Here is a 25,554-nt window from a genome sequence, read left to right as displayed (position 1 = left end):
TCAAGGACCATCTGAGCTCCCCCTTTCCTACTTGGGGACAGCTGCCCCCTAGTTGCCAGGTCACTATAACCCAGTGTCACCCCAGGCTGTGTTTTGTTTCCCAGTCTGGTATCCCTGGTGCTGCAGGAGGGTTTGATTCCCTGTGGGGTTGTGCAAGGCTGGGGGGTGCAGCAGCTCCCTGTGCACAGGGCTGGGAACATCGGGGCTAAAACATCCCCCACAAAGCACCCTGCCAGCCCTTTGGGTGCCAATGGCAGGGTCAGGGACATCTGTCATCAGAGCAAGAACATATTTTGTGCCAACTGCCCCAGGGTTTGGGGTGAGGGAGCCCCTCTGCACCATCCCCTCCTTATGGCTTGGCAAATGCCAACTCAACTGCCTGCCAGGTGGGACATGGAGTGACAGAGAGGAGGACAAAAGCCACAGCTCCTTTGGGAGCTCTTGCAACAGGTCCCCTCCTTGCAGACTCTTGCACCACAGCCCCAGTGTGCCAGGTGGGGCAAGTGGCTGAGCCCACCCCAAACCTCCCCAATGCTGCAGAAAAGAGACGAGCCACAGCTGAAGGCACAGGAGCTTTACTTAAATAAATATATTTACAGAATAATAGATATTATAGAGAACAGCTGGCCAAGGAGAGGCTGTGCTGGGCACTACAGCACCCTCCCCCCCAGGCATTGACCTAGCAGGGTGCTGGGACCCCCAGGGATGGGGATGATGACAGAGAAAGGGTGACAGGCCCCCTGACCTTCACTGCAGTGTCTTCCTGCGGGGCAGGGGGGGCAGGCTGCGGGGCAGGAGGTTCTGCAGCGCTGGGCTGCTCTCTGCCTCCTTTGGCTCCTCCGTAGCATCCAGGAGCTGCTGCATGTAGCAAGAGGTGCCGAGCAGGACGTGGCCAGTGGCCTGCATGGTGAAGAGTGTCCAGCGCAGGGCTTCCCTGGGCAGGAAGGAAGAGGGTGAGCAGCTCTCCTTCTACCCCACAGAGCGGGCCTGGTGCACCACTGCAGCATCCCCACCCCCCAAACCATCTCCAGCCCCCCCAGCACTCACTTCATCAGCCGCTTTGCCCCATAGCAGCGCAGGTCATAGGACATGCTGTAGGTGCCGTAGAGTGTGGCTTTGACATTGAGGCAGCCCAGGTCCCGCGGGTTGGTCTTGTAGAGGTCAAAGGTGACACAGGCGACATCGATCCTGCGAGGGGGCTTGCGGGACAGGCTGAGCTGGTACCCAGGTGTCTAGGGTGGCATAGGACCAGGGTTACCCACCTCATCCAGCATCCTGGGTACCCCACCCAGCATCCCAGGTACCACCCAGCCCAGCATCACTGATCACAGAATCACACAATGTTTTGGGTTGAAAGGACCTCCAAAACTCATCCAGTTCTCCCCCTGCCATGAGCAGGGCCATCTTCACCAGCTCAGGTTGCTCAGAGCCCTGTCCAGCCTGGCCTGGGATGTTTCCAGGAATGGTTCATCTACTATCTCTTTGGGCAACCTGGGCCAGGCTCTCACCATCCTCAGGAGCAACAATTTCTTCCTCATGTCCAGCCTCAATCTCCCCTCCTTTAGTTTAAAACCATCAACCCTTGTCCTGTCACAACAGGCCCTGCTGAAAATTCTGTCCACTTCTTTCTTATCAGCCCCTTTTAAGTACAGAAAGACCACAATAATCTCTCCTCCAAGCCTTCTCTTCTCCATACTGAACAACCCCAACATGCATGATGCATGGGATGCATATGGGACAAACCAGGCTCTGCCCCTGCAGGGGTGCACCCACCTTGGAGGCAGCCCAGCTCTGCCCCTTGCTCAGGGCCATCAGCACTGTCCCCTCCTCCAGCGTCTGGAAAAAAGCCTCTGTCTCCACCGCCGTGCCATCCTCATCCAGCACCAGCGAGATGGGACCCGGGGCCAGCAGTGCGCTCTGAGCCTGCCAAAGTGCTGGGGGTGAGCGGGGCTGGGGGACGGCCAGCCCACCACTCCCCTGGGCGGACAGACAGTCCCGCAGCAGACAGACAGACAGCCCCTGGCTCACCTGGCGCAGTAGGCTGGCGAGGCTGTGTGCCATGATGCCCTTGCGCAGGCTGCGGTCCCAGTTGCAGATGCGATAGGGTCGAGGCCGTGGGGCCGGGCTCGACAGCAGCTGCTGGGTCATGGAGGCGCTTGCCGAGACACATCTGGGGGGGATGGAGGGATTGGGGTGTCCTGAGACCCACCACCAGCCCCAGGCAGTGCCAGACACCCCTCCAAGACTCAGCACATCCACTCAGGGAGCCAAGAGGTGCCAAAACAGGGAGGGCTCCCATGTCCCCCACCCTGGGGACAGTGGCTTCCCAGCACTTACTTGGAGACAGGGGCAGCCAGGCGCAAGCTCAGGGACTTGGCGTAATCCATCTCTGCGAGGAGCACAAGCCAGCCTGACAGGGAGGAAGGATTCAGCCCTGGGCAGAGGGGTCTCTCTGGGAAACCCTGTCCCACCAGCAGCTCAGCGCAGCACTGAGCCAGGGCCCCAGCACCGCTGCCTTTACACGTGGGCTGTGCCTGCCCTTTGGCCGGGGCCGGGCTGCTCTGGTGGCCGTCTGAGCAGAGTCTGCTGCCAGCACAACCCTTGTGCAACTGAGTCAGCGCTGGAGCAAAGGTGAGACGCGGAGCTGCACCACTCACCACCGCCTTATGAGGGGGCAATAAAGGCTTTGGGGTGCCAGGGGTGCCTATGGGGACAAACCCAACCTTGTTGTTGCAGGGACGCATCCAGCCAGGAGTCTACTGGGGGATCTTGTGGATCATTCTCCATCATTATCATCATCATCCCCCATTGTCATCACATCACTCACTCACTCACTCTCACACACAAACTCTCACACACATATACACACACACACCTGATTATCATCATTTTCACCCATACTCACCTCCACCAAACAACCAAAATCTCTTCACTCATTCCCACTCCACCTTATACATTGGTGGACTCCGCCCACCCAGCCCCACCCCTCCTGCCTTAGCCAATCCCCTGCTGGCACAAAGGGTGTGGTCAATGCAGGGGGCGGGGCCACCCTTTGGTGGTGAAGGAGCATCCTCCAGCCCAGACCCACCAGCATCTGCTCCTCCAGGCTGCCCCCAGTGACCCTGCTCCCAGTGCCCCCAGTGAGCAGCCTCCTGGGCATTTTGCACCTCTGGGACACCTCCCAAGGCTGAATTTGGCCCCAGGTTGGAGACCGGAACAGAGCAAGAAGCCCTTGGGCTGAACATGTCCACCTGTACGTCTGTACACCTCCACATGTGTGTGTATGTGTACCTGCATATCTCCCCTCATGTGTACATCCTTCCTCATGTGTACATTGTGTGTGCACCCCCCGTGTGCATGCACCATGCACCCCTCCTCATGTTGCACACACGTGAGGTTGCACTCCGAATCCTGGGGTCTGTTTTGAGCCCCTCAGGACAAGAAAACTCTTGAGGTGCTGCAGCGAGTTGAGAGACGGGAATGGAGCTGGGGAAGGGGCTGGAGCACAAGTGTGACGGGAGCGGCTGAGGGACCTGGGGGGTTCAGCTGGAGAACAGGAGCTGAGGGGAGACCTTCTGATCTCTGAACTGCCTGAAAGGAGCTTGGAGCCAGGGGGGGGTCGGGCTCTATTCTCAAGGAACAAGCACCAGGACCAGAGGAAACGGCCTCAAGTTGCGCCAGGGGAGGCTGAGGTTGGATCTGGGGGACAATTTCTTCCCCAAAGGGCTGTTGGGCATTGGAACAGGCTGCCCAGGGCAGTCGTGGAGTCACCATCCCTGGAGGGGCTGGACAGATGGAGATGAGGTTCTCAGGGACATGGGGTAGTGCTGGATTTAGGTTATGGTTGGACTCGATGATCTTGAAGGTCTCTTCCAACCAAAACGAGTGTACGATTCTCTCTGCCCCACCACGTCTGTGCACACATCTGTGTGCGTCCTGCACATCTGTCCACACCCGCTCTCCAGCGGACGCGCGGCCCCTTTAAGGCACGGCCAGGGAGGTGGCGCGCGTTCGCGCGCGCGCTCGGGAAAGGGAGCGGCGAGCGGAGCGCGCCCACCCCACCCCCTGGCGTGAGCGCCGTCGCGCCTGGATGACGTAACGCCATGGCCGCCCTGCGCCGCCGCGAGTGAAGGCTCCGTCCCGCGCCGCCGCCGCCGCTTCGTCCCCGAGCCGCGTCTCCCCACGGCCCGCCCCGCTCCGCCCGCCGCCCCAGCCCGGCCCGTCGCGCCCGCCCGCCCAGGTGTGCTGCTGCCCGCACGGCTGCGCTCGACGGGCACCGGCTGCGGCCTAGTGCCGGGGAGTGGGGGCGGGCCTGGTCGCCGGCGGAACTGGGGGGAGCGGCCACGGAGGGGGGAGGCGGCATCAATTGGGGGCGACCCCGGCGGGGGGTGCTGAGGAGCGGGGGGACCCCCGGGGTGGGGGGGTGGGAAGGGAGGGGCGGCTCTCGCTGGGAATGGATGGTGCGGTTTGGGAAGGGGGTCTGGGGAGGGAAGCACCAGTTGGAGGCGATGGGGGGGATAGCCCCTGTTTGGAGCGGGGGCTGGGGGGGGACAGCACGGGGAAGGCGATAGGATGGGGAACGGCGGTGCTTGCGGTGGGGAGTCCTTAGTTTGCGAGGGGATTTGGGGAAAGGGTTTGGTGGGAATGCAGCCTTATTTTGGGGAGGGACAGCTGCAGTGGGATGGGGCAGAAGGGAAGGAAGGAGGCAGCACTAACTTGGACGGGAGCTTGAGTTTTGTGTGGGTGTTATGGAACGGGGTAGTTTCAGTTGGGGAGGGCAGCACAGGGGGTGGTGGGACCCTAGGGCTGTGGGTGGCTCTGACCGTCCTCCCTCCCCAGGCAGGTGGGAACAGGGAAAGCCCCAGCAGCCCTGGCCTGGGGGGCCCAGCAGCAGCAGCTCAGCCTGGCAGGAGGCCCTGGGAGGTAAGGGAGCTGGGGGGGGCGGGGTGTGTGAGGAACCCACAGCGGCATCGGCTGCATCGGGGGGGTATCCATCCTGCGATGGGGTCCATCCTGCAGTGGGAGCATCTCATGGGAGGGTCCATCCTACGATGGGTGGGTGCGTCACCCACATAACACTGGTTTGTGTTGGCCGCCCAGCGCAGATGGTTTAAATTCCCACTGTGAATTGTCTCAGCGGGGTTGTTTCTTCTCAGAGCTGCCCTTTCAACATCCACGCCAAGAATATTTTCTTTTGCTGCTGTTGGTAGCTCAGCTTTGCTGAAGCAACTGGTCATAGTTGCTTTGGCTGTAGCAAGAACAACACCTCCGAAGTGTGAGTTCTTTCTCCTTGCCTTCCTAAGGTTGGCCTAGATTAAAGAAAAAGGCTGCGGTGTAATCAAGACAACTCCTGCAAGACATCTGATCCAATGTTCTGAGCAAAATTAGATTCTTGATTGTGATTATGCATGAATCCTACAGAATACAGGGACAATCGGTCTTGTTTTCTGTCATGGGACCAAGGTGCCAATAATTCCAAATTAGCATTTGCCAGCAGAGAGCTGCAGGAAGAGCTGTGTGTGCTTCAGCAGTAGGAAGATCAGGTGTGCTATGAAAACAAAGTCCAGCTGCTTATAGCGCCATTTCTCTTTGAGTTTTGGCCCCAGAGTTTGCCTGACAGAAAGCAGCGAGTAGCGCCAGCGTATCCACTTGGCGTGAACGTTCTGGATTGGAGCTCTCTGAGCTCTTTAAAACTCAGCTGGCTGGAAGTGGCTGTCACTGGGCAATTCTCTTCAATTAACTCTGAAAGGCGGCTCAGTTTTCTGTGCTAAAAGCTTCCCTGACAGCTGCCTGGTAATTGAACTTTGCTGTGCATTTTCAAAGTCAGTGCTTCTCTGAGGATGGCAGATAAGTCTGTATTTAGTTAATTAACACTGTTAACGACCATAGTTTCATTCAAAGTAAGGGAGTGGAGGCTTTGCTTTTTTTCTACACATCTTTTCGGTTTTACATGATGCTCCTGGATCAAAAGTCGTTTTATTTCCCTCACCTATTGTCACGACTCTTCCATGTTTTTTCCCCATTGTGGTTCCTGTCTATTCCTTCTGTTTTCCAGTTCTTTTTCCCCAAATCTTTTTTGTGGTTTGTTTCTCTTCTCACCTGTCCTGTCAGCACTATTTCCTGAACTCACCTGTTATTCTTCTTCACCCGTACTCATGTTCCAGAACTTTTCTGTTCTGCATTAACCTGTGCTTTTTGTGTCTCTGATGGAAATGCTTTGATTTTGCATCAAGCTGTTTGGCTGTTAGAAAGGAGAAAAACCCCTTTCTGCTATCTCAAAGATTTCTGCCTGAAAAACAGATGTTCTGAGCTTCCTTGCTTGGCCTCTGCCCTGTGTTCTGTCCCGTGGACACCCCAGAAGCTCTGAGGTGGGGCTACACAAGTTGGGTTTGAGTTTGGTTCTTGCCATCTGACTGACAATTTGTAGCATTTCAAGATCGAAGCTCCTGTTTTCTATTGGGTACTGGGTGCCTTCCTGCTACTAGAGGTGCTGGAACGGTTCAAGCTGTTGTTTCCCGTACTGTATCCAAGGCGTTTTCCTTGTTCCTTCAGAAAAAGCTTCTGTGGCACCATGTAGAGGTTCAGCCACGGAGGGAGTAATTTAATGAATGGAAATAATGCTTGACAGGAGTATTTTCTCCTCAGTGTCTGTTTCAAATCCCATCTTAAATCACAGTTTATCCTGTAGATGCTGTAGTGAGTTAGATTAAGCCACCATCCTGAGCTAGTCCTTTCCAGACTAGTTCCAGCTCATCTGCTGCCAAGATACTGCCTGCAGCAGCAAGTCAGTTGTGCACAAAACTTAACTTTTTTTGCTTAATTAAAGATGCTGCTTAAACTTATCCTGAATTCTAATTGAAAACAGCACAGCACAGAGCAACAAGGAATAAATTTGAACCTCCTGGCAGCAACAGGGGCTGTCGAGAGCCACAGATCCAGAATCAGCATCTGTGAAACGCTGCTCTGCCCTAGTGTCTGAGGTGACCACAGACTAAAACTAGAAAAATTTCTTCCTTTTGATGCTGCAAATTTAACAGAGAATAGAAGTTGAGCTTCATCTTGAAAACAGACCTGCTGCTAAGAATTCCAGTGCTGCTTCTTGCCTTGGACAAGTCACCTCACAAAAGTGTAAGGTTGAAAATATTATTTAAAGCATATCCTGGGGTCACCTGCCAATATTGAAGTTGAGTTTTAGAAAGCAACTTGAGTAGCAAAGGGCTTTTTTCTTACTCCCTGTAGTACTGTGTCAAGGCTGCTTTGGAAAAAATATGATGTAGCTGAAGCAGATGAATTTAAATTTCCCAGACAGCTCCTGGAGTTGCAGTGCCTTTTTACCTGTGTGTGAGCTGGGGGAAAGCTGTGTCGTTTTGAATGTTTTCTAGTAAGGCTCTGAGGTTTAAATAGTAACAGAGAACAAGATAAACCACTTCATTATTTATTGTATCCAAGTCATAGGATAATTTTGATTGGAAGAGACCCTTAAGATCATCGAGTCCAACCATTAACCCACCCCTGGCACTACCACATGTCCCTGAGAACCTCATCTCTGTCTGTTCAACCCCTTCAGGGATGGTGACTCCACCACTGCCCTGGGCAGCCTGTTCCAGTGCCCGACAGCCCTTTGGGGAAGAAATTGTTCCCAAGATCCAATATTGTCTAATATTGTCTCAAATCCTGCTGTCCCGCAGCACTGGCAGGGACACTGTGAGCCAACAGGGACTGGCTGCAGACATAAGGACCCAAAAGGAGCAGCTGGAGCAAAATATCTTGCTTGACCCGACTGTTTTCTGTGGGGACAGCAGGTGCCATCTGGCTCACCTCTGCAAGGGTGGCCTGTGCTTGCTGCACGTGGGGTGGCTGGGAAGTTGAGCTGCCAAATCCTCAATTTCTTATTAAGAATATATGAGATGCTTTTCAGGGGTGTTCAGCTCAATGGGGCATGCGCAGGTGCTTCTAGAGACACTAAAAACCACATTTTTGGCTGCAAGTGCACCCTGTTATTGCATTTTTTCTATGGGCTCTCGAAGACTGTACCAGCTGCTTCAGCCTGGCAAAATGAGGGTTTTGTAAGTCTCATCTGAAAGGCTTAGCATCCTGTTCTGAACCTGCTTCAGACGCATGGAAAATGAAAATTCAACGCACTTTGAGCAAATGAAGTCAGTTTTTTCACAGAAGGGCTTGTGAGATCTGACCACAGTTGGCTTTGCCTGAGCTGCCTGTAATTTTAAAGACACCTCTAAAGATAAAACCCTGCTAAATGAGAAGTATTATTATATACCTGGGTCTTGCCCCATCATCCTAAGCTAGAAGTCAAACAATCTTATCTGTAGGGTAGAAGTTAATTTTTGGCTTTTATAACCGATGTTGAAGACAGTAGGAAACTGGCTTGGTTTTAAGGCATAAAAATTCCAAGCTTATGATGAGGGATGATACCTGTGGATTTCTGCTCTACCACTTACATCAGTATTGCTTAATTTGAAATACTTCCATGTAATTTTTCTTAGTTTTCTAGTATTTGCCTATTTGTGTAACTTAAGGAGAGTGGAGAGCAAAAAACCCAAATAAATAAAAGTCCAAACACCCCCCTCCAAAAAAAAAAAACCAAAACAAACCAACCTTGCAAGATTTGAGAGATTTTTAATAAACTGATTTGCGAATTATTCTGAGACAGCACTTGGGACGTGCACTTTCGAGTGGAGTTAAATTTGCTACTGTGCAAAGAATAAATCAATTGGAGCTTGAAAGAAAGTTTGAGTGGCTGTAACAAGCACTCCAGCACTTCACAAAAATCTTTCTTTGGTACTCTTGCCTTACATAATATTCAGTTATTTCTTTTTTTTCTACAAATGAGTGACTACAAGCAGTTCCACCCTGCTGGGTGACAGGTGTTCTTCCATGTCAGATGGTGCTTCTGCGACATTGCTGTCACCCGAAAGCTGGTTTTGCGATTCTACACATGCTGTTGCGCATAAGGTTGAACCAAAAATCATTGGTTTGGGGGTATTTTTTCTTCTCTGCTGGTGGACTTGGAGCAACAGCCCTTGGAGACTGGCTGAGCTGTGGCTCTCGCTGAAATAATTTCGTGTATATAGGAGCTATATGTGTTTTCTGTGTGTTGCTTCGCTGCCTGTGCAGGTGGAGGCACTGGGGAGAATGTGGGGCCCATCACCAAAACTTGCTGTTTCTTGAATCCAGGGAAATACGCACCAAAACCAGACTGCCTGGATTTTTTTTTTTTCACTTGGGCTGTCATTTATTGTGTTTCTTATCATTGCTGCTGATGGAAATTAATAGGAAATTATTCCAACTGAGGGGTGTGCTGGAGTTTTATAACAGCGTTAATAGCTGCCAGCAGAGGTGAATGTTTTACACTTATCACCTCAGCTGGTGGTGAGAATGATTCATCCTCGTTTTCCCCATCCCTCAGAAGGTCTTGGTGTCGAATACAAGGGGCCACTGAGTTCACTCAAATGCTTTTTCTTTGCTGCTTATTTGCAAGAAAACGGGAAACAAATTTCCTGACTACATCTGCACTTGACAGCTCTTCTGTTTCTGCTGCCTCTGGAGTCTGACCCTTCAGAGCTAACACGCCGAGTTGTTCTATGTGCATGCAAAGTGTAACTTCTCAGGCACTTAGGCAATTAAAATTGCTGCCATAAAATCGCTCATAAAGCCAGTAACAATTTGTGCAAGCATTCATGACCTCAGCATCAACCTTTATAGGCTCAGTAAGAATATGATTTGTTTGAGATTACATCTGATTTAACTGCCCAGAGCTGCTGTCACCAGGAGGCGATTGCTGTATTTTAATTTGGCTTTTAACTTTTCAGTAGAATCAGAACCAGCTTCTTCACATGTGCAGAAAAACAAGAGCAGCCGTTTGGGAGCTCAGAATGTGACTCTTCTGCTGCCTGGTGCCCTGTTGAATGTTTAGATCACCCTCATGTTTATCATTTAATAAATGTCTTTGAAGACTTGAAGTAGAGCACACATCTTAGGTACAAACATAGACTTGTACCACTTCTGGGAGTGTATTTCATTTTATTTTGTTTTTCATGTCCTTCTCTGCAGACCTCTTGTAGTATAACGAGCAGCATTTTCTTGGGTCTGACTTTCCTCAGGACAGTTTGCTGCAAACACCAGCTAATAATGTCTTCACTAGGCAAAAGATGTTATCTCCGTGATGATGGTTCATCTGGCAGTGTACAAGAAATAAATAAAACAGTCCCGATCCTGGAAAAATGATGAAGGAGGAGATGAGTAGCACAAGTAACCAAGTCCTTGTGCCTTCCTAATTCCAGGCACACATAGAAGAGATGCTGCACATTCCCTGTGCTTCCCCTCCTGCTGAATTTCAGCACTGAGATCTCTGACTCTCTCATTTCCAAAATATTTAGGGGTTTGGATACTGCCAAAGCTCAGATTTGCTTGGGTGGCATTGCCAGCGTGTGGCTGAGTGCTGTGGCTTGGTGTGTCTGCCCCTGGCTGGTCTTGCTCTTTGATGGCAGGTGAGAAGCTTTATGATGCAGAATCAGTCGGAGGAGCACAGTGGAGAAAAGCAACAGGCTGGGTCAGGGAAAGGTTGAGTAACACAGAGCTGCCTACTGGTAATAACTTTTATTTCAGACAGGATTGCTGGATGTGTTTAAAGGAGCTACCGGACTCCTGTATCTGTAGCATTTCTGCTTCAAGGCTCACAGATACCTGGGGACAGACTTTTTAGAAAGGTGCGTTATGACAGGACAAGGGGTGATGATTTTAAACTAAAGGAGGGAGATTCAGGCCAGACATGAGGAAGAAATTGTTGCCCCTGAGGGTGGTGAGAGCCTGGCCCAGGTTGCCCAGAGGTGGTGGATGAACCATCCCTGGAGACACCCCAGGCCAGGCTGGCTCTGAGCAACCTGAGCTGGTGAAGATGTCCCTGCTCATGGCAGGGGGGGCACTGGGGGAGCTTGGAACGTGCCTTCAACCCAAGCTATTCTACGATTCTTAAAAATAACAAGTAAAAATCTGGTGATCTACGCCATGTTTGTTGTTGCACCAGCAGGAAATGTGCTTGCTGGGAGCAGCCAAACATGGTATGTATTCTGATGAAGTAGTCCTGTTGGTTTGTAACCTTGTGACTTTTCTTTAGCCCTAAATATGCTTCTGGAAGCCTTGGGTTTGTCTTCAGCTTTTCATTTCTGTGTGATGGCTGCCCAGGCCCGTTCCTGTGCAAACCTTTGGGATGGAGGAGGAGGTGACATATTGAAATGGTGAATTTAGTCCCCTGGAAAGGGAGGGGAATGCTGATGCCTCCAGACTGTTCCACTGGTATTAATACAACCGGATAACTACTGTGGCTCTTTTTATCTCTCTGAGCATTGGCTGGTGCTGGAAAACCTGCCGAGACACCTTTTTCAGCCTGGGCTCTTCTGAGCACTGTTGGTTATTGCTGAGGGAACTGAGGAAGGAGTCCCATCGTTGTTTATAAGGCTAAGGACGTGCTACAGCAAGAGGCCATGGTTGGAGGATAAGAGGTTTTTAATCACCAGGAGCTTTTGTCTTAATGTGAGCCAGTAATCGTCCTAGTAAGAGACAGCTCAGCTACTTCCTTGGGTCACACAGTTCTGTCATTCACATGGTTTTTGTTTTCTGATGTGAAATAAATAGATGTATGGGTGCTTTGTTTTGTTGTTTGTTTTTTCTTTTCTCCTCTCTGTTGAATTTATTATGCTCATTCTAAGCAGAAATCTAATTTTTAACTTATTCATACCAGCACATGTTCATACTGAGCTTCTAGCACAGAGCATGATGTAGACAATTATCATCTGCTTCTTTGAAAGGATTTTGAATCTTTGCTTTATAAAGCAGGTGGCAGTTAGATGGCAATACATGTGCTCCCTAAATTAAACCTGATTAAAAATCCAGGAGTTTTCATGACTGCATACTGTCCTTGCTTTTGTCTCTCTTCCTGGAGCAGTCTGATAAATGCTGTAAATAACAGGCTGTTTTTCCAGCATCACTGTAAGTTGTGTTCCTGTCCCTCTTTGGGAGCCTGTGTAATTTGCGGTGCCGTGTGCTTATAGCTCAAAATACACCTGAAAACCTGGCCCTGCGTTTAGAGGCTTGTTATCCTGCTCACAGAAGAAATGCCGCTGCAGATCGTACCTGAGCAGAGGAGGCAACCTTGGCATTTCTGGTGGTGGTTTGGTAGGAGCGCTTGTGCAGCCTCATCTGGTAGAGCTTGTAGATGAAATCCCGACCTCACGCTCCCTCACTGTGTCTGAAGGGTGGCACGTTCTTATCTGGTCTGGGACAGTATTGGAATCAATTTTTAATGTGCAGTTTAAACTCTGTTTCCTTCTTGAAGGTACCCTGTTCATGAATTCAGGCAACCTTTCCTTTTTCAGTGGGTAAAGCACAAGAGTACAAATTCAGCAAGGTGAACCCTTCTTGATTTCCCAGCTTGTTTCCCTATAACAAGTGTTGTTTTCTACCCTGTGCAGACTACTGGGTACTGATGGACGTTTCCGACAGCCCTGAGCGAAACCCCTGCTCTCCCGACGAAGAGGACCAGCAGCTTTCCGATGACGAAGTCCTGAAGGAGAGCGGTTCAGACCGGGACCTTGATGGAGATGGTGGGCAAGGCAGCGTCCTGGGAGAGGAGGAGGAGGAGGCAGCCAGGGGACGACTGAGTCATGGCGAAGAGGAGAACCACTCAGATGAAGAAGATCGCTTGAGCGAAACCAAGTCGCAGGAGTCTGACAACAACGAACAGAGCGGGGAGCTGAAGAGCCCTCCGCCTCGCAAAGGAGAGGAGGAAGACCGGACAAATGACCTTGGCGATGAAGCGTCCTCTGTCACCCGTGAACTAGATGAGCACGAGTTGGACTATGATGAGGAAGTCCCTGATGAGCCAAGTGCTGCTGCTGCAGAGGAGGATGGTGAGAAAGCTGCTGGTGAGGATGATGAGGAAGAGGATAAAGGAGATGATGCCCATGAAGATGAGAAAAAATCCAGCAGTAAAAGTGACGATGAAAAGGATGGCCAGGACCCTCTCAAGGAGAAGAAGAAAGAAGAAGATGATGGAGAAATTGATGATGGAGAGATTGATGTAAGTAAGAGCTGGTCCGAGGTGGACACGGTCCTGCAGGGAGAGATATGTCCTCATGTTTCAGAACTGTTTGGCTCTTAGGCTGCCGTGACTGCCTTCTTTGGTGTGAATATCTGTGTTAGCTGTGTCCCCAGTGTGCAAGTAACACACTTTTTTCTTGCACGTAAGACCATACGATGTACCAGGTCCTAAACTCAGTGGCTAGGATGTAGAAACTATTCTGCCTCATCTCTCAGAGGATGTTTGAGTTATGCTGACAGCACGTAACTTGGCCACGGGTGACTCACCAGTTTATGTTGAGAAGCTGGTGCTGCAGTGGCTGCCGTGTGCTTGAGGCATCAGGCCTGTGTGGGAACCTCATGGCCCTTAGCTTGTTGTTGGGCTCTGGCAGTATCTGGGCATGTGGAAGAGGAACGGAGGGTGCTGAGCTTTGTGGAAAGCCCCTTCGTTATTGCATCCAAGTCATAGAATCATAGAATAATTTTGGGTTGAAGAGACCCTTAAGATTGAATCCAACCATAACCTAAATCTAGCACTACCCCATGTCACTGAGAACGTCATCTCTGCGTCTGTTCAACCCCTCCAGGGATGGTGACTCCACCACTGCCCTGGGCAGCCTGTTCCAATGCCTGACAGTGCTTTGGGGAAGAAATTGTTCCCCAGATCCAACCTCAGCCTCCCCTGGTGCAATTTGAGGCCGTTTCCTCTGGTCCTGGCGCTTGTTCCTGGAGAGCAGAGCCTGACCCCCCCTGGCTCCAAGCTCCTTTCAGGCAGTTCAGAGATCAGAAGGTCTCCCCTCAGCTCCTGTTCTCCAGCTGAACCCCCCAGGTCCCTCAGCCGCTCCCATCACACTTGTGCTCCAGCTCCTTCCCCAGCTCCATTCCTTTCTCTGAATTTCCTCCAGCAATGTAGAAAAATCAAAAACTGGTTTAAGTACATTAATGATGAGGGCAAATAGCACTATTTGTCCATGTTTGTCACCGGTAGCACTGCAGTGCACAGTTGTATTTAATATAGCTTAATAGCTTAGAAAGTCACCCTCTTACAGGCAGAACAGAACAAAGCAACTCTGGCAGTAGCCTAGAAACCCTCCTGTATGTTCCTGCTCTGGCAGACACCTTGCTTGAATCCAAAAAGTGTTCGTAGTATATTGTGTATTTTTTACTCTAGTGGTTCATTGACAAGTCTTATTGCTAAAAATATCATGCCTGTTCTCACAGGTTATTTTGTTAAACATGTTTTCTGGAAGTTTTGCATACTTCTGATTCAGTTCGAAGGAATTCCAGTGTGTTGTGGAGTGTCCAGGCAGGGGGAAAAAATTTCCTGGCGTCCTGACTCTGTGCCTGCCTCTTAATTAAAATATGAATGCTTTCCTTTAGAGGCTGAGGCATTCTTGGGAGCGCTCTCCTTACAAAGCACAAGATGAATCTGTATTCTGGTTTTCATACATTAACTCATAACAGGGTTCCCAGCTGCCTGATTCCAAGGAGACCTCACAGAAATAAATACTTTGCCTTTTGTTCAAGTACAACATTTGCAAAGACTTCACACGGTTCTTTTGAAAGCAGCAGAGCTGGGCTGGTTATACCATTCACACGTTGTTGAATGCGGTCCCAGTGCTGGGGGAAACTGTTAAATCTCTGTGTTTTATTTTGCTTTCAGACTTCTGTCTTGGAGGGAGGGCAATATTAAAGCAAATTTTAATTTGAATATATGCATAGTCTTTTTTTTTCTTGTTCAGGAGAGCTCCCCTTGTGTTGCCCTCAGAGGAATGCAGTAGAAGAGGCTGTTAACCTGCCTCTCTGTCAATCTTTTATTTATCTACAGCCAAATGATGTTTTTTTCCTCCTTTCCAGCTGCTAAATTGATCAAAGTACATAACTTTTCTCACCTTTCCATGTAGACAACTGCTGGCGCTGCTGCAGGCCAGGAAGGCAACCACCAGCTGCTCACTCTTCAAATGCCTTTTATACACTAAAAACTTCTCTGGTGATGAAATGGAGACAGAGCGAGGGTGCTTTTTAGGATAATTAACTGATTTCCTTGCCAAATACCTCTGACAACTCTCTGGTCATGTACACCTTTGCCTTCTGTGTTGCCACCTCTTTTTAGCTCCTTTTGACTTTTCAGGTGCAGCCTAATGAAGCCAGAGAAGTGTTTTTGGGTATTTTAGTTTGGTTTTGCTTTATTTTTTGGTTATGTTGTTTGAGGTTGTTTTGGCTTTTGTTTTGTGTTCGTTTTATTGTGTGTGTGTGTTTCTGTTGTTTTGTTTGTTTGTTTTTCCCCAGAGAATAAAGGCAAAGGCTGGTACTTTAAAGTTTCAACAAGTTTCTTCTGGAGGCGTTTCACGGCTCTTATTTCACACTCCTTCCCTGTGGTTCTTAATCTGCAAAGCAACCTCCATCTCCCAGAATTTTTTCCTGGGAATAATGTAGAGTTTTCGTAGAGCTGCTGCACAACTCCAGTGTGGAGCTGAGGAGTGGATGGGAAGGTACCAGGTTGTTGCCAGAAAGGACCAGAAGAAATATCTGACTTTTTTTTCCCCAGAAAGCTTGTATGCGAGGTTGTCACTCAGCATTGTGGGGAAGCATTTTATAATTCGTTATTGCAATAGCAGTCATCCTTCAGAACTTGCTGTGTGATGTCTGGGTTGGGTTATTGTGTTAACGCAGGAATGCCACTATGTATTTTAAATCAAGGAACGGGAGGAGCTGGCCTGAGCTAAACCGGGGTGACGTGAGACGGGACAGTCGGTTTGGAGGCTCTGGGGGCGGTGGTGTCACCCCATGCCAGCGCCCGCGGGCGGGAGAGGTAACGGGATTCAGCTCGTTTGCCTCGAAAGAGCGTGAAGCTGCCTCTACTTTGCACTTCCTGTCAGTTAAAAATGCAGAACCAGCCTCGTTCAGCAGACGTGTAAGAGCTTAATCCACTGTACTGTTGATTTTGAGCCTTTGAGGATTTATCAGGTAAAATGATGCAGCTCAAAGCCCTGGTCTGTGATGGCACTGAGGTGTCCATAACGCCTGGAGGGTTTTGCAGCCGCCTTTGAAATGCCAAAGTTGATGTATCTTCCTGTTTGTAGCGGCAAGTCACGAAGATGCTGCGGGGTATTTATTGTAACTTTATATTTTTCTCTTATGTTTTGCTCCAGGGTGTGTTTTCAATGACTGATATTTGATCATATTGTGAAATGTCAAGTTGCTGCACAAAATGCAGCACGTGACATGTCGGCTTGTCTGTCTGTTCCAGGATGATGACTTGGAGGAAGGAGAAGTGAAAGACCCCAATGACAGAAAAGTGAGACCACGTCCCACCTGCCGCTTCTTCATGAAGGGTAATGACACACTGTAATGGTGGGAGAAGAGCAAAGATGCTGTCTTTTTTCTTGTTTGGTTTTGTACCCGTTAAGCTGCTGTCTAGATGATAAACTGCTCCTCAGGCATCCTCAGTGTCACCTTTTCTTCCTTGGTGGCCAGATGCTGAATTTACATAGTGTCAATGAGCAAAAATTGCTTTGCTTAGTCTTAGTGGGGTGAGCCCAGTAGAAGCAAATTAAGGAAAACTTGCTAGTGTTTTTAGAACAGCATGGAATAAAACTGCTTGGGCTGATTTAACAATCAGTTATTGCTTAGAGATTATTCTGTGGAAAACAAAAATGGTGAATACTTGTTATTTCTTATCAAGCTCATGTGTTGCTAAAACAACTTGTTGGAAACAAGTTCTCCTATTCTTACCTCCACCATCAGAGTGGTTCCAAAGACTGTTTATTGATAGGGTGATACGCACTTTATATATAAAAATATAAATGAATATGTAAATATATAAAAATATATTTGTATATTATGTGTATATAAAAATATATTTATATATTTATACTATATTTTTACATTTTTATATATATATATAGCCTATGTCTGTCTCACTTCCCCAGTTATTAAAAGGCATTGAATGAAATTTTTAAATTGAAAATAGGGCTAGAAATACTGTTTCTCTATAAGAAATATTATTGTGACATCATGTTGGCATCTGCCAAGCTGCTGCAGCCTCTGTGAACGCATCTGTTGAGCAGGTTCCTTCATTGCCAGCGCAGTCGTGTCAGGTGTTGACGACTCAAGTAGAACTGTTTTCACAAGGCACCCAGAAACGTGCTCGAGGGATGACATTGAACTTGACGGGTGAGATGTGCTGGTGGTCAGGACTTCCCCTGGGCGGAGGAGACAGTCAGCTGGCATACAAAATAATCCTTGTGTAAATAACAGCTTTTTCCTCAAGCCGGAAGATTGCTCCTCACTGTGTCAGATACCACGTTTCTGAAGTAGGACTGGACTTGTCAGCCTCACTTGGAAGGAACGGGGGCAGGAAATTACAAAAAGTATTTCTTACCGTGAGACCTAAGACTTGAAACTTTTAAATCTTACCAATTGTATTTCCTTTTTTAAAATTCTTCTTAGTAGGACATTTCCCAAAGTTTGTGCAATACCACGAGAGCTATCTTAGAGTATCCTGCAATTTTATTTAGTGTGGAGAGTAGATTTTATAAAAGTTTTCTTATTTAAACTGATTAGAGCTCTCTTCCACTTCCTTCAGCTTCATCTCAATGTTTACTCTTTACTTGGTTGTATTTACAATCACCCTTGAAACAATTTTTGAAAATCTGAAATGAGAAGAAGGGTGGAGAGCAGGGTGGAGTCTCTCGTTCCTTGCGTCAGTGGCGTATGCAACGTCGGGAACTGTTTAGGGGGTTTCCAGAGACGTGACCATCAGATATCGTGTACGTGGCTTCCTGAATATCTTCCGGTATCGAATTTTCTGCCTGTGCTGAGACACGAACGGGCTGGTGATGATGATGGCACAGGGAAGTCCCTCGGCAAGCAGAGCTGTTTGTTCCTGGATCCTCGGTGTGACGCGTGCCTCGTGTGGCATGGAAATATTTGCCTGAGTCAAAGTTCAGGCTGCAGGTTCTCCTGCCACAGTTATTTTCCTTAGATTTGGCGTGGGTTCAGATAACGTTGACATCTGCTCTTGCTCACCCCGAAGAGCTTGATTGCCACCAGGAAGATCAGGGACCTTGAAGCTGTATGGATTTTTGTCCTTGCTGTGTCTGAGGAGCACTCACATGGCTGCATCTGTCCAGAGGCACGAATGACTGGCTTAGAGTCACAGAATCATTTTGGTTTGAAGAGACCCTCAAGATCACAGAGTCCAGCCATAACCCAGCCCTGGCACTAACCCATGTCCCTGAGAACCTCATCTCCATCTGTTCAACCCCTCCAGGGATGGTGACTCCAGCACTGCCCCGGGCAGCCTGTTCCAATGCCCGACAGCCCTTTGAGGAAGAAATTGTTCCCAAGATCCAACTTCAACGTCACCTTCCAGTGAAATTGCTGATGTCCAGCCCTATGTAGCATGACCTCTTACTTGTCAGGGTAGTAATTGTGTGTGACACCCCAGTAGGAGTTTGGGCATTGAGAAAGGCCACATTGCTCAGTGAGCTGCTGTGCAAAGGGTTTTGTGCTCTCCTGATGTTTGACAGTACAGAAGCATCCAGTGTTACCTCTTCTTGAAAACACCAGCTTATGGTTAATTTGGGACTGGTGGAGAAGCATTTCCAGGGACCCAGGTGCAGTGTGAATTTCTGACACGTTACCCAGCCAGCTGAGAAAACAAGATTTTGTTTCTACGGCAAGCTAAATTCAAGTTAGGAATCAGCTTTATATCCTGTTAGAGAGCCTGAATGTTACCATCTCTTTTGAGGTGGTACCTGAAGCTGATGAGCAGCTTCAGATTTGTCTGTTGCTTTCCATGGTGATGTCTCCTCCTGCTTGCAAGCCTGTGGAGTCAGAGAGAAAAGCTTTGATGTACTTCGTGCCTCAGCAGAAAGCTGTTGTTTTGAACGTGCTGTGATGCTTTCTTTGCTGTCAGATTATATTTATTGTCTTCTGGAAAAGGTAAAGCTCCCAACTTGAAATGTTTGTCATTAATGAGGCTTGATGAGCTCATAGGCTTATTACTGCATTTGCTTCATGGTATGCATGTGTTTATCCCTCCCTTCTCCCAGCATAACAAAGTTCTCATACTTTCATCCATCTGCGACTGGATCTATTTGTCCTCCCTGGGAAGGTGGGGAGTGGCAAATGTCTTTCTATATATACGAAAACAGGTAAATCTCAACAAAATTAGAGAGAAGAAAAGTTATATACCTCAAATGGCATTATTCCTTGTTGGGTTTTAAATGGTTATGAGACTGAACACAGCTGAACACATGCTCGCTGTAGGCATTCAGGGATCTAACAGAACTGTATTTCCACAGGTCACTGTACTTGGGGCATGAACTGTCGATTTATTCACCCTGGCGTGAATGACAAAGGAAACTACTCCCTGATCTCCAAGCCTGAGCCCTTCTCCCCAAACGGCGCTCCTCCCATTGGCCCTCACCCGCTCATGCCAGCCAACCCTTGGGTACGTACGCACTTTTGTTCTGTGAATTTATGGCTTCTGCACACAGCTTTTGTCTCCTGCTCTAGGAGAAGTGAAGATTTTATTTGAGCATCTATTGGGTATGTGATTTTTAAAAGGTGGCCTTGAAGCTGCCAGAGATGTATACTGCTGATACCTCACCAGAGTATCTGGAGGTTCTCTGGGGTAACTGTTTACAAATCCTGACTTTGCTACTTAAAACTGATGTCAAGTGTCTATCTCCTTCCTCTCCTCACCTTTCTCACAGGGAGGGCCAGTCGTTGATGAAATTTTACCTCCACCTCCTCCAGACCCTCCGACAGAAAGTGCCTGGGAGAGGGGACTCCGCCATGCGAAAGAGGTAAATGGCACCCTCAGGAAGTGTGCTCAGCATCCCCAAAATCCGCTGGCCTGTTCCATCTGGAGCGAGATGCTAGAAGAGCTGGTTTTGGAGTTTGTAGTGTCTTGGTCTTTTTAAGGAGCCTTCCTTTTGCCTATTAGCTGTGCCCTGTTGAATATCACATTTATTATAGAGTCAAGCTGGCATCTGGGTTTGGTTATTTTATATTAACATGAGCTAGCGAGAGTCTGTGGCCCTGACCATTTTGAGGACTCCACAAAGCAAAACTTTTTAAGCTGATCCCTTAATTCAGTATGTGTTTCTGCAGCATCCAGACAATCCACTTGTCAGATCATTTCAGAAAATGGGATCAGCACATGTGAAGCTTTTATTGCCTTTCTGCTACTGTTGTGAGCCGATGGAATCACGAATTGCACTTTTCTACATCAAGAAAAGTCCAGTGTCCTGCACATTGATGAGACTTGTGTAAAAGTAGTTGAAAGAGCAGGTTTTTCCTGAGCAAAGGATTTTTAATGCTCTTTTTCTCTGTGCCTCAGAAATGTTCTCTCTTTATAATGTTTTTATGTTTATATTATGGCAGGTATTAAAAAAAGCAACTATGAGAAAAGAACAGGAGCCTGACTTTGAGGAGAAGAGGTTCACTGTGACTATCGGAGAAGACGAGCGTGAATTTGACAAAGAAAACGAGTTTTTCCGCGACTGGAATTACCGCATCACCCGAGACGTCAGAGATACAGCGTAAGATGCAGTCTTGATTTTGTACGTGGGACAGATGGGTGGGAAATATTGTGCAGTGCAGCAGAGTTTGGTTCACATGTTCCTCCAAATTGGAGGAATGCTCACCTCAGAAAATGGAAACGACTTCCATTGAGCAGTGTGAACACCTGTTAAAAACTTGAGCTGCCTCCAGTCACTCCAGTTAAACTCTACCTTCCTTTCCAGTCATCTTTAAACTTTTCTGCCTTCAATGTCATTGGCACACTGGTCCCTGCAGGACACTAGCTAGTTGTGCATTACCTGCCTCACATCAGTGCATTCTTCTGACTTTTGTTTCCTCTTGTTTTTCTTATTCCAACCCACAAGAGTTTTAAAATTCAAAAGCTGGGGCTGCAAAGTTGCATTATGCTCAAAGTCTGAGAGCTCCAGGGCAACACTTGTACTCTATCGACCAGCTGGGTGTTTATTTGCAAGGGCATTGCCACAGCAACTGGTCTTAACAAACATCTTGACCAGTCCCAGATAAACTATTTAGTAAGACGCTGCTCAGAAAGCAAACCTGTTAGTCGTCAGGGCATGGCCTGGACCAAAGCAAACACCCTGAACTTAAGTGTTTCAGGGATTGTTTTTTTAAGGAGATTAAACAAAAGATGTTGGACACCCCAGATGTACTCCTGTCATGGCAGAAGAAGGTGCAAGGATAAATAAGTCAGCTCTGGTACACTTGTTAGTAGTTCTTGAGCCAAGAAATCAAATACAAAAACGATTTTTGAGAGAGAGAGGCTTGTGTTCTGCAGGAATAGAGGCAAATCTGTTTTGCTCTTGCTTACACATCCTCTGTTCTTCCTACATGTACAGATTATGGATTATTTCTACTCACAGAGAACGTGTTTGCAAGGTTTGGTTCTGTCTTAGAGTGAATGAACTGCAAAAAGAAGCTCTGAAAAGGAGCAGGTTAAGCTTTTGTTCCATAGTCTTTGCTTTGCTCTGGAGTTTAATTCCTTTCCCTGTCCTAAAAAGAAGCGATTGACTCAGTTCTGCAGTCTATAACTGAACAGTTGCCTCATATTAATATTTTCCTGTGTAGAAATCAGTCTATATTTTGGTCTTCTCTGAGGTTTTCAGTCACACCTGGGACATATTCTCATCAGTGCTCTGTGGGTTGACGGTATAGTATCTTTGTTTTAGGACTGTATATGAAAACTAGCATAAACGTTCTGTTATTTTATGCTACTGCCTGACTGCTGTAAGAATTGTCATGTTAGGTACAGGATTTTCTGTTTTTTTCATGTAGTCAAGAAAAAGTGTATTGCATCTGCCATTGTTACACAGAAGTAATCAAACACATGGAATTCCTGAAAATTCAAGCGCCTTTATGCATAACCAGACTCTGGCATTAAAATATCTTCATTGTGTGTAAAGGCAAAAATTCTGAAGTTGCTGCTGCTGTGAACTCTAGAAAATGGTGATTTTTCTCTCACAAACACTTTGTTGCACAGATTGCAGCAAACTGAGCACTGGTGGTGCGGCTGGGATGTTAATAAATGCTTTCAGGACTGTCTTGTGACATATGAGGATGTCTAAATAGTTCATGAATCCCTTTTTCTTTTTCGAAAAACTATAGGGAGGTGGACATCAAAGAAAACATTAACTATGGGTAAGCAGGTCTTTGATTCCAGTACTGTTGCAACTGTAAGAAAATATTTCCTTTCCTTTCTCCATTGCACTTCTAAAAACTTCCCAGGCCACAGACCACTGTCCAGTCAGATGTTATTTTTTGGGTCATACCAATTATTCGCCAAAGAATCTAAGCACTGAATTATCAAAATGCACAGCAGGTGATGCTTGTTTAAATGAACAAAATGTCCACAAATGTTATAGGAAGGGAATGGGGAGATCCGGACTTGAGGCTGGGTTAAAAAGTAGAGAGTTTCCTTTTTTGATGGAGCTTGAGATTTTTTATGTCTCTTTGAACACCTGATGTCGCTGAATGCAAACTTTTGGCTGGTTGGCATCAGGAGTTTGTTGAATTAAGCATCATTATCCAAGATTCCCTGGTACTCTTTCCCTTGGCTTATCATTTTGGACAAAAATAGAAATCTTAAGCTGTTTAAACACACTGAAAGAAATAACAGCTGCTTGACTCGCAGGGCAACACATCTTAGCCTGTTTTAGATTATTTGGCACTTCTAAAATGCAGAAGTGGGCCCTTTATTCCTCTTAGGTACAAGTCAGAGTCTCACTATGGGTAATCTGGAATTTGAGAGCACTTGCTTTATAATCTTAGTTCTGCCACTGACTCCTCTGTGGCCCTGGAAGTTTCTTGTTTCCTGTACCCACCTCCCCACCTTTACAGTGGATCTGATATTTTCACTCCAGGTGACTGGCAAGGATTAAATATTGTTAAAAAAACCATCAAATAACATTAATAGAAATGATCAAATAGTGGAAACATTGAAGATTTAAGGATGGGGGTGGGGGGGTCAGATTGTTTTCATCCCCAAAAGTAATTATAGTTTTGCAACTGGGCAGGGTGTGCTCTGTGTTTGCCAGTCGATATCTGTGCTGGGGGACCAGCACTTGTTTTCTAGGGAGAATATCAGTTGCAGATGCGGTTACCTGCACTGCATGGAGTCATTCCAGGCTATGTAGGGCAGAGCATTGCTGGCCAGAGCCCGAAGTTTGGCTTCTCCCAGTGGAAAGCTCAGCAACAGCTCGTTCTGTACTGGTGGCACTGGGATGCACCCACCCCCTCCGATGGCAGGGGAGTCGGAGATCCCAATCCGTTCCACCAATCAGCTGTGTGTGCATGGACAGAAAAAGCAGCTCTAAATCAATGAGGCAAAACATGTTCTTTCTGTTTGCCGACGTTTGAAGTGGCTATAAAAAGCAATTTGGTGTTTCTGTATTTTTACCGCATTGATTTGAAGGCTGAATTTAGTTTGTAGTGTTTCTTTTTTTGTGTGTTTATCAAGAAAGGTTTGTGCTTTTCTCTGATAAGCTTCACTTAAAAAAAGACTGTTTCTGTCCATTTGGGATGTGTAGAAAATAAACCACTTTTTACAGTCGTACTCCGCTGAACGTGATTTTTCCGGTCAGCGCACAGTGATTAAGACCTGACCTAGAATACGTAGTGTTTCTCTATGGCGACAGAGTGATATTTCCCTCTCTAACCTTCCCTGTTTTTCATTGTAGGCTTGATCCCTATACAGATCCCTATTATGACTATGAAATAGAACGGTTCTGGCGTGGTGGGCAGTATGAGAATTTCAGGGTTCAGTACACAGACCCAGATCCGTACCGTAACTACAGAGTAAGTAAGGTAATAACCCCCTTCCGCGCTTTTCCTTTCGACTTTTCTTCCAGGTGTTTCTTGTTCTTGCGCGTTTCCAGTGCAGCGATTGAAACGGGGCTTTTCGTGTATTTTCACGATGCTTCGTCTTACAAATAGTTAAATCATGACTTAATTACTGTACAGAACGCACCATAGGCACAGGAATGGGAGGATGTTCTGATTCAGCTTGATGAAGGCAAAAGCACCTCTGAGATGGGGAGGAGGTTCCTCTCCACATGCACTGTCCTCTCCTCTGTGCACCAGGCAGTTGTGCGGCGCTTATTAACTTTACTACAGTCCAGTGCAAGATTGGACTCAGTGATCTTAAAGATCTTTTGCAACCAGAACAATTCTGTGATCTGCATCCGTTCTTGGAAACACTGGAGAGGGAGGGAGTTTCCAGGAAACAACCCGACTGAAGAACAGTTTGCTCGTTAGTTATGGGGACAGATGGAAGGGATTAGGTTTGGACAGGCATGCTGTGTGTACAGACAGAGGCTCCAGAGTGACTGTCCACTGCTAGTCAAGTTACGTGAGTGGATTGAGTCAGAGGAGAAGAGCATCCAGCCTGTTGCTGAAACCCCAGATGTGCTTGGTTGGTGTTGCACTGCTGGGAGGTGCAGAGCCCAGGGAAAATACTTTTTCTTCTGCTTCATTTTGCCCTCGAGTGAACTGTGGTGCCTCAAGAGTGGTGGCAAAAGTAATAAATCTTGCTCGGTGGGGAGCTTTTCAGTGGCTATTTCTCACTTCCTTTAAAAAGTGACTTTCCTTTGGCTGGAAGATCTTGCTGTTCTACAGAAACAGTGCATAAACAGGAGCCCATCCTCACTATTGTTGCATGTGATGCACCGTCAATTATTTTCATGGTGCTTGTTTTTAAAGCTAATTAGCTTGTTATAAACATGATTAGCAATGAGAGTAAATACTTGTGAACATCAATGCATTTCTTTAATAAGCATAATAAGCCAAATTAATCTTTGACTGTTGCCTTTGAAAATTACAGCTATGATGAATATGATGCAGTGTTTTGTCTCTCTCCATTTTCTGCCTGCTCAGCAAATGATGATGGCCAGAAAGCTCCAGATTATTATTTATCGCAATAGTTTGCTCTAACATGGGAGGGTGTATGTAATTGTTCACAGTCCAAGACTCTGAAACCTTGCTGCCTGCTTTCTTAGGAGATGTTACTGCAGCGTCAACAATGATTTCTCTTTTCTTTTTAAAGGAAAGAGAGCGAGAACGGGAAAGGGAAAGAGAGAACAGACAACGAGAAAGGGAACGCGAGAGAGAGCGAGAGCGGGAACGGGAGCGGCGCCAGCGGGAGCGAGAACGAGAAAGGGAACGGGAGCGTGACAAGGAACGCCAGCGGCGGAAAGAAGAGTGGGAACGGGAGAGAGAACGGGTGAAGAGAGACGAGAAAGACAGGCAGCACAGGGACCGGGACAGGGACCGAGACCGGGACAGGGACCGGGAACGCGAGAAGGAGAAAGAAAAACCAAAGCCCCGGTCTCCGCTGCTACCGAGGTAAGTGTTTGCTGGAAATCAGACTTGACGTTTCAGCTGGTATTGGTTTAGTTGTGGATCGCGAAC

The 25,554-nt window shown here is 47.6% G+C and overlaps 2 protein-coding genes across 5 annotated transcripts in view; one reads left to right on the top strand and one right to left on the bottom strand.

Moving 5' to 3' along the window:
- Nucleotides 1-747: 747 nt before the first annotated feature.
- Nucleotides 748-2,387, bottom strand: CIDEC (cell death inducing DFFA like effector c; the record flags this gene model as incomplete). Its single annotated transcript, XM_080352196.1, has 5 exons — nt 748-934; nt 1,048-1,232; nt 1,774-1,923; nt 2,029-2,170; nt 2,338-2,387. 5 exons carry the CDS (start codon nt 2,385-2,387, stop codon nt 748-750), a joined length of 714 nt encoding a protein of 237 aa, XP_080208322.1.
- A 1,727-nt stretch (nt 2,388-4,114) lies between these two features.
- ZC3H18 (zinc finger CCCH-type containing 18) overlaps nt 4,115-25,554 on the top strand; it is a 47,632-nt gene continuing 26,192 nt past the window's right edge. For 2 of the 4 annotated variants that reach the window (XM_080352139.1, XM_080352138.1), the window contains exons 1-9: nt 4,200-4,240; nt 4,840-4,923; nt 12,489-13,096; nt 16,346-16,430; nt 19,407-19,555; nt 19,821-19,913; nt 20,494-20,651; nt 23,826-23,943; nt 25,190-25,488. In XM_080352139.1, coding sequence (XP_080208265.1) covers nt 12,503-13,096; nt 16,346-16,430; nt 19,407-19,555; nt 19,821-19,913; nt 20,494-20,651; nt 23,826-23,943; nt 25,190-25,488 — 1,496 coding nt within the window. In that variant the 5' untranslated portion in view covers nt 4,200-4,240; nt 4,840-4,923; nt 12,489-12,502. Of the gene's footprint in view, nt 4,241-4,839; nt 4,924-12,488; nt 13,097-16,345; nt 16,431-19,406; nt 19,556-19,820; nt 19,914-20,493; nt 20,652-23,825; nt 23,953-25,189; nt 25,489-25,554 lie in introns of all 4 variants that reach the window. The other 2 variants (XM_080352140.1, XM_080352137.1) reach the window with 2 other exon arrangements.

Source organism: Nesoenas mayeri (assembly GCF_963082525.1).
Source record: "Nesoenas mayeri genome assembly, chromosome: 12".
In the NCBI taxonomy this organism is placed as follows: Eukaryota; Metazoa; Chordata; class Aves; order Columbiformes; family Columbidae; genus Nesoenas; species Nesoenas mayeri.
Note: the sequence above shows the minus strand (reverse complement) of the source record. Positions and strands in the feature narration are given on the sequence as shown.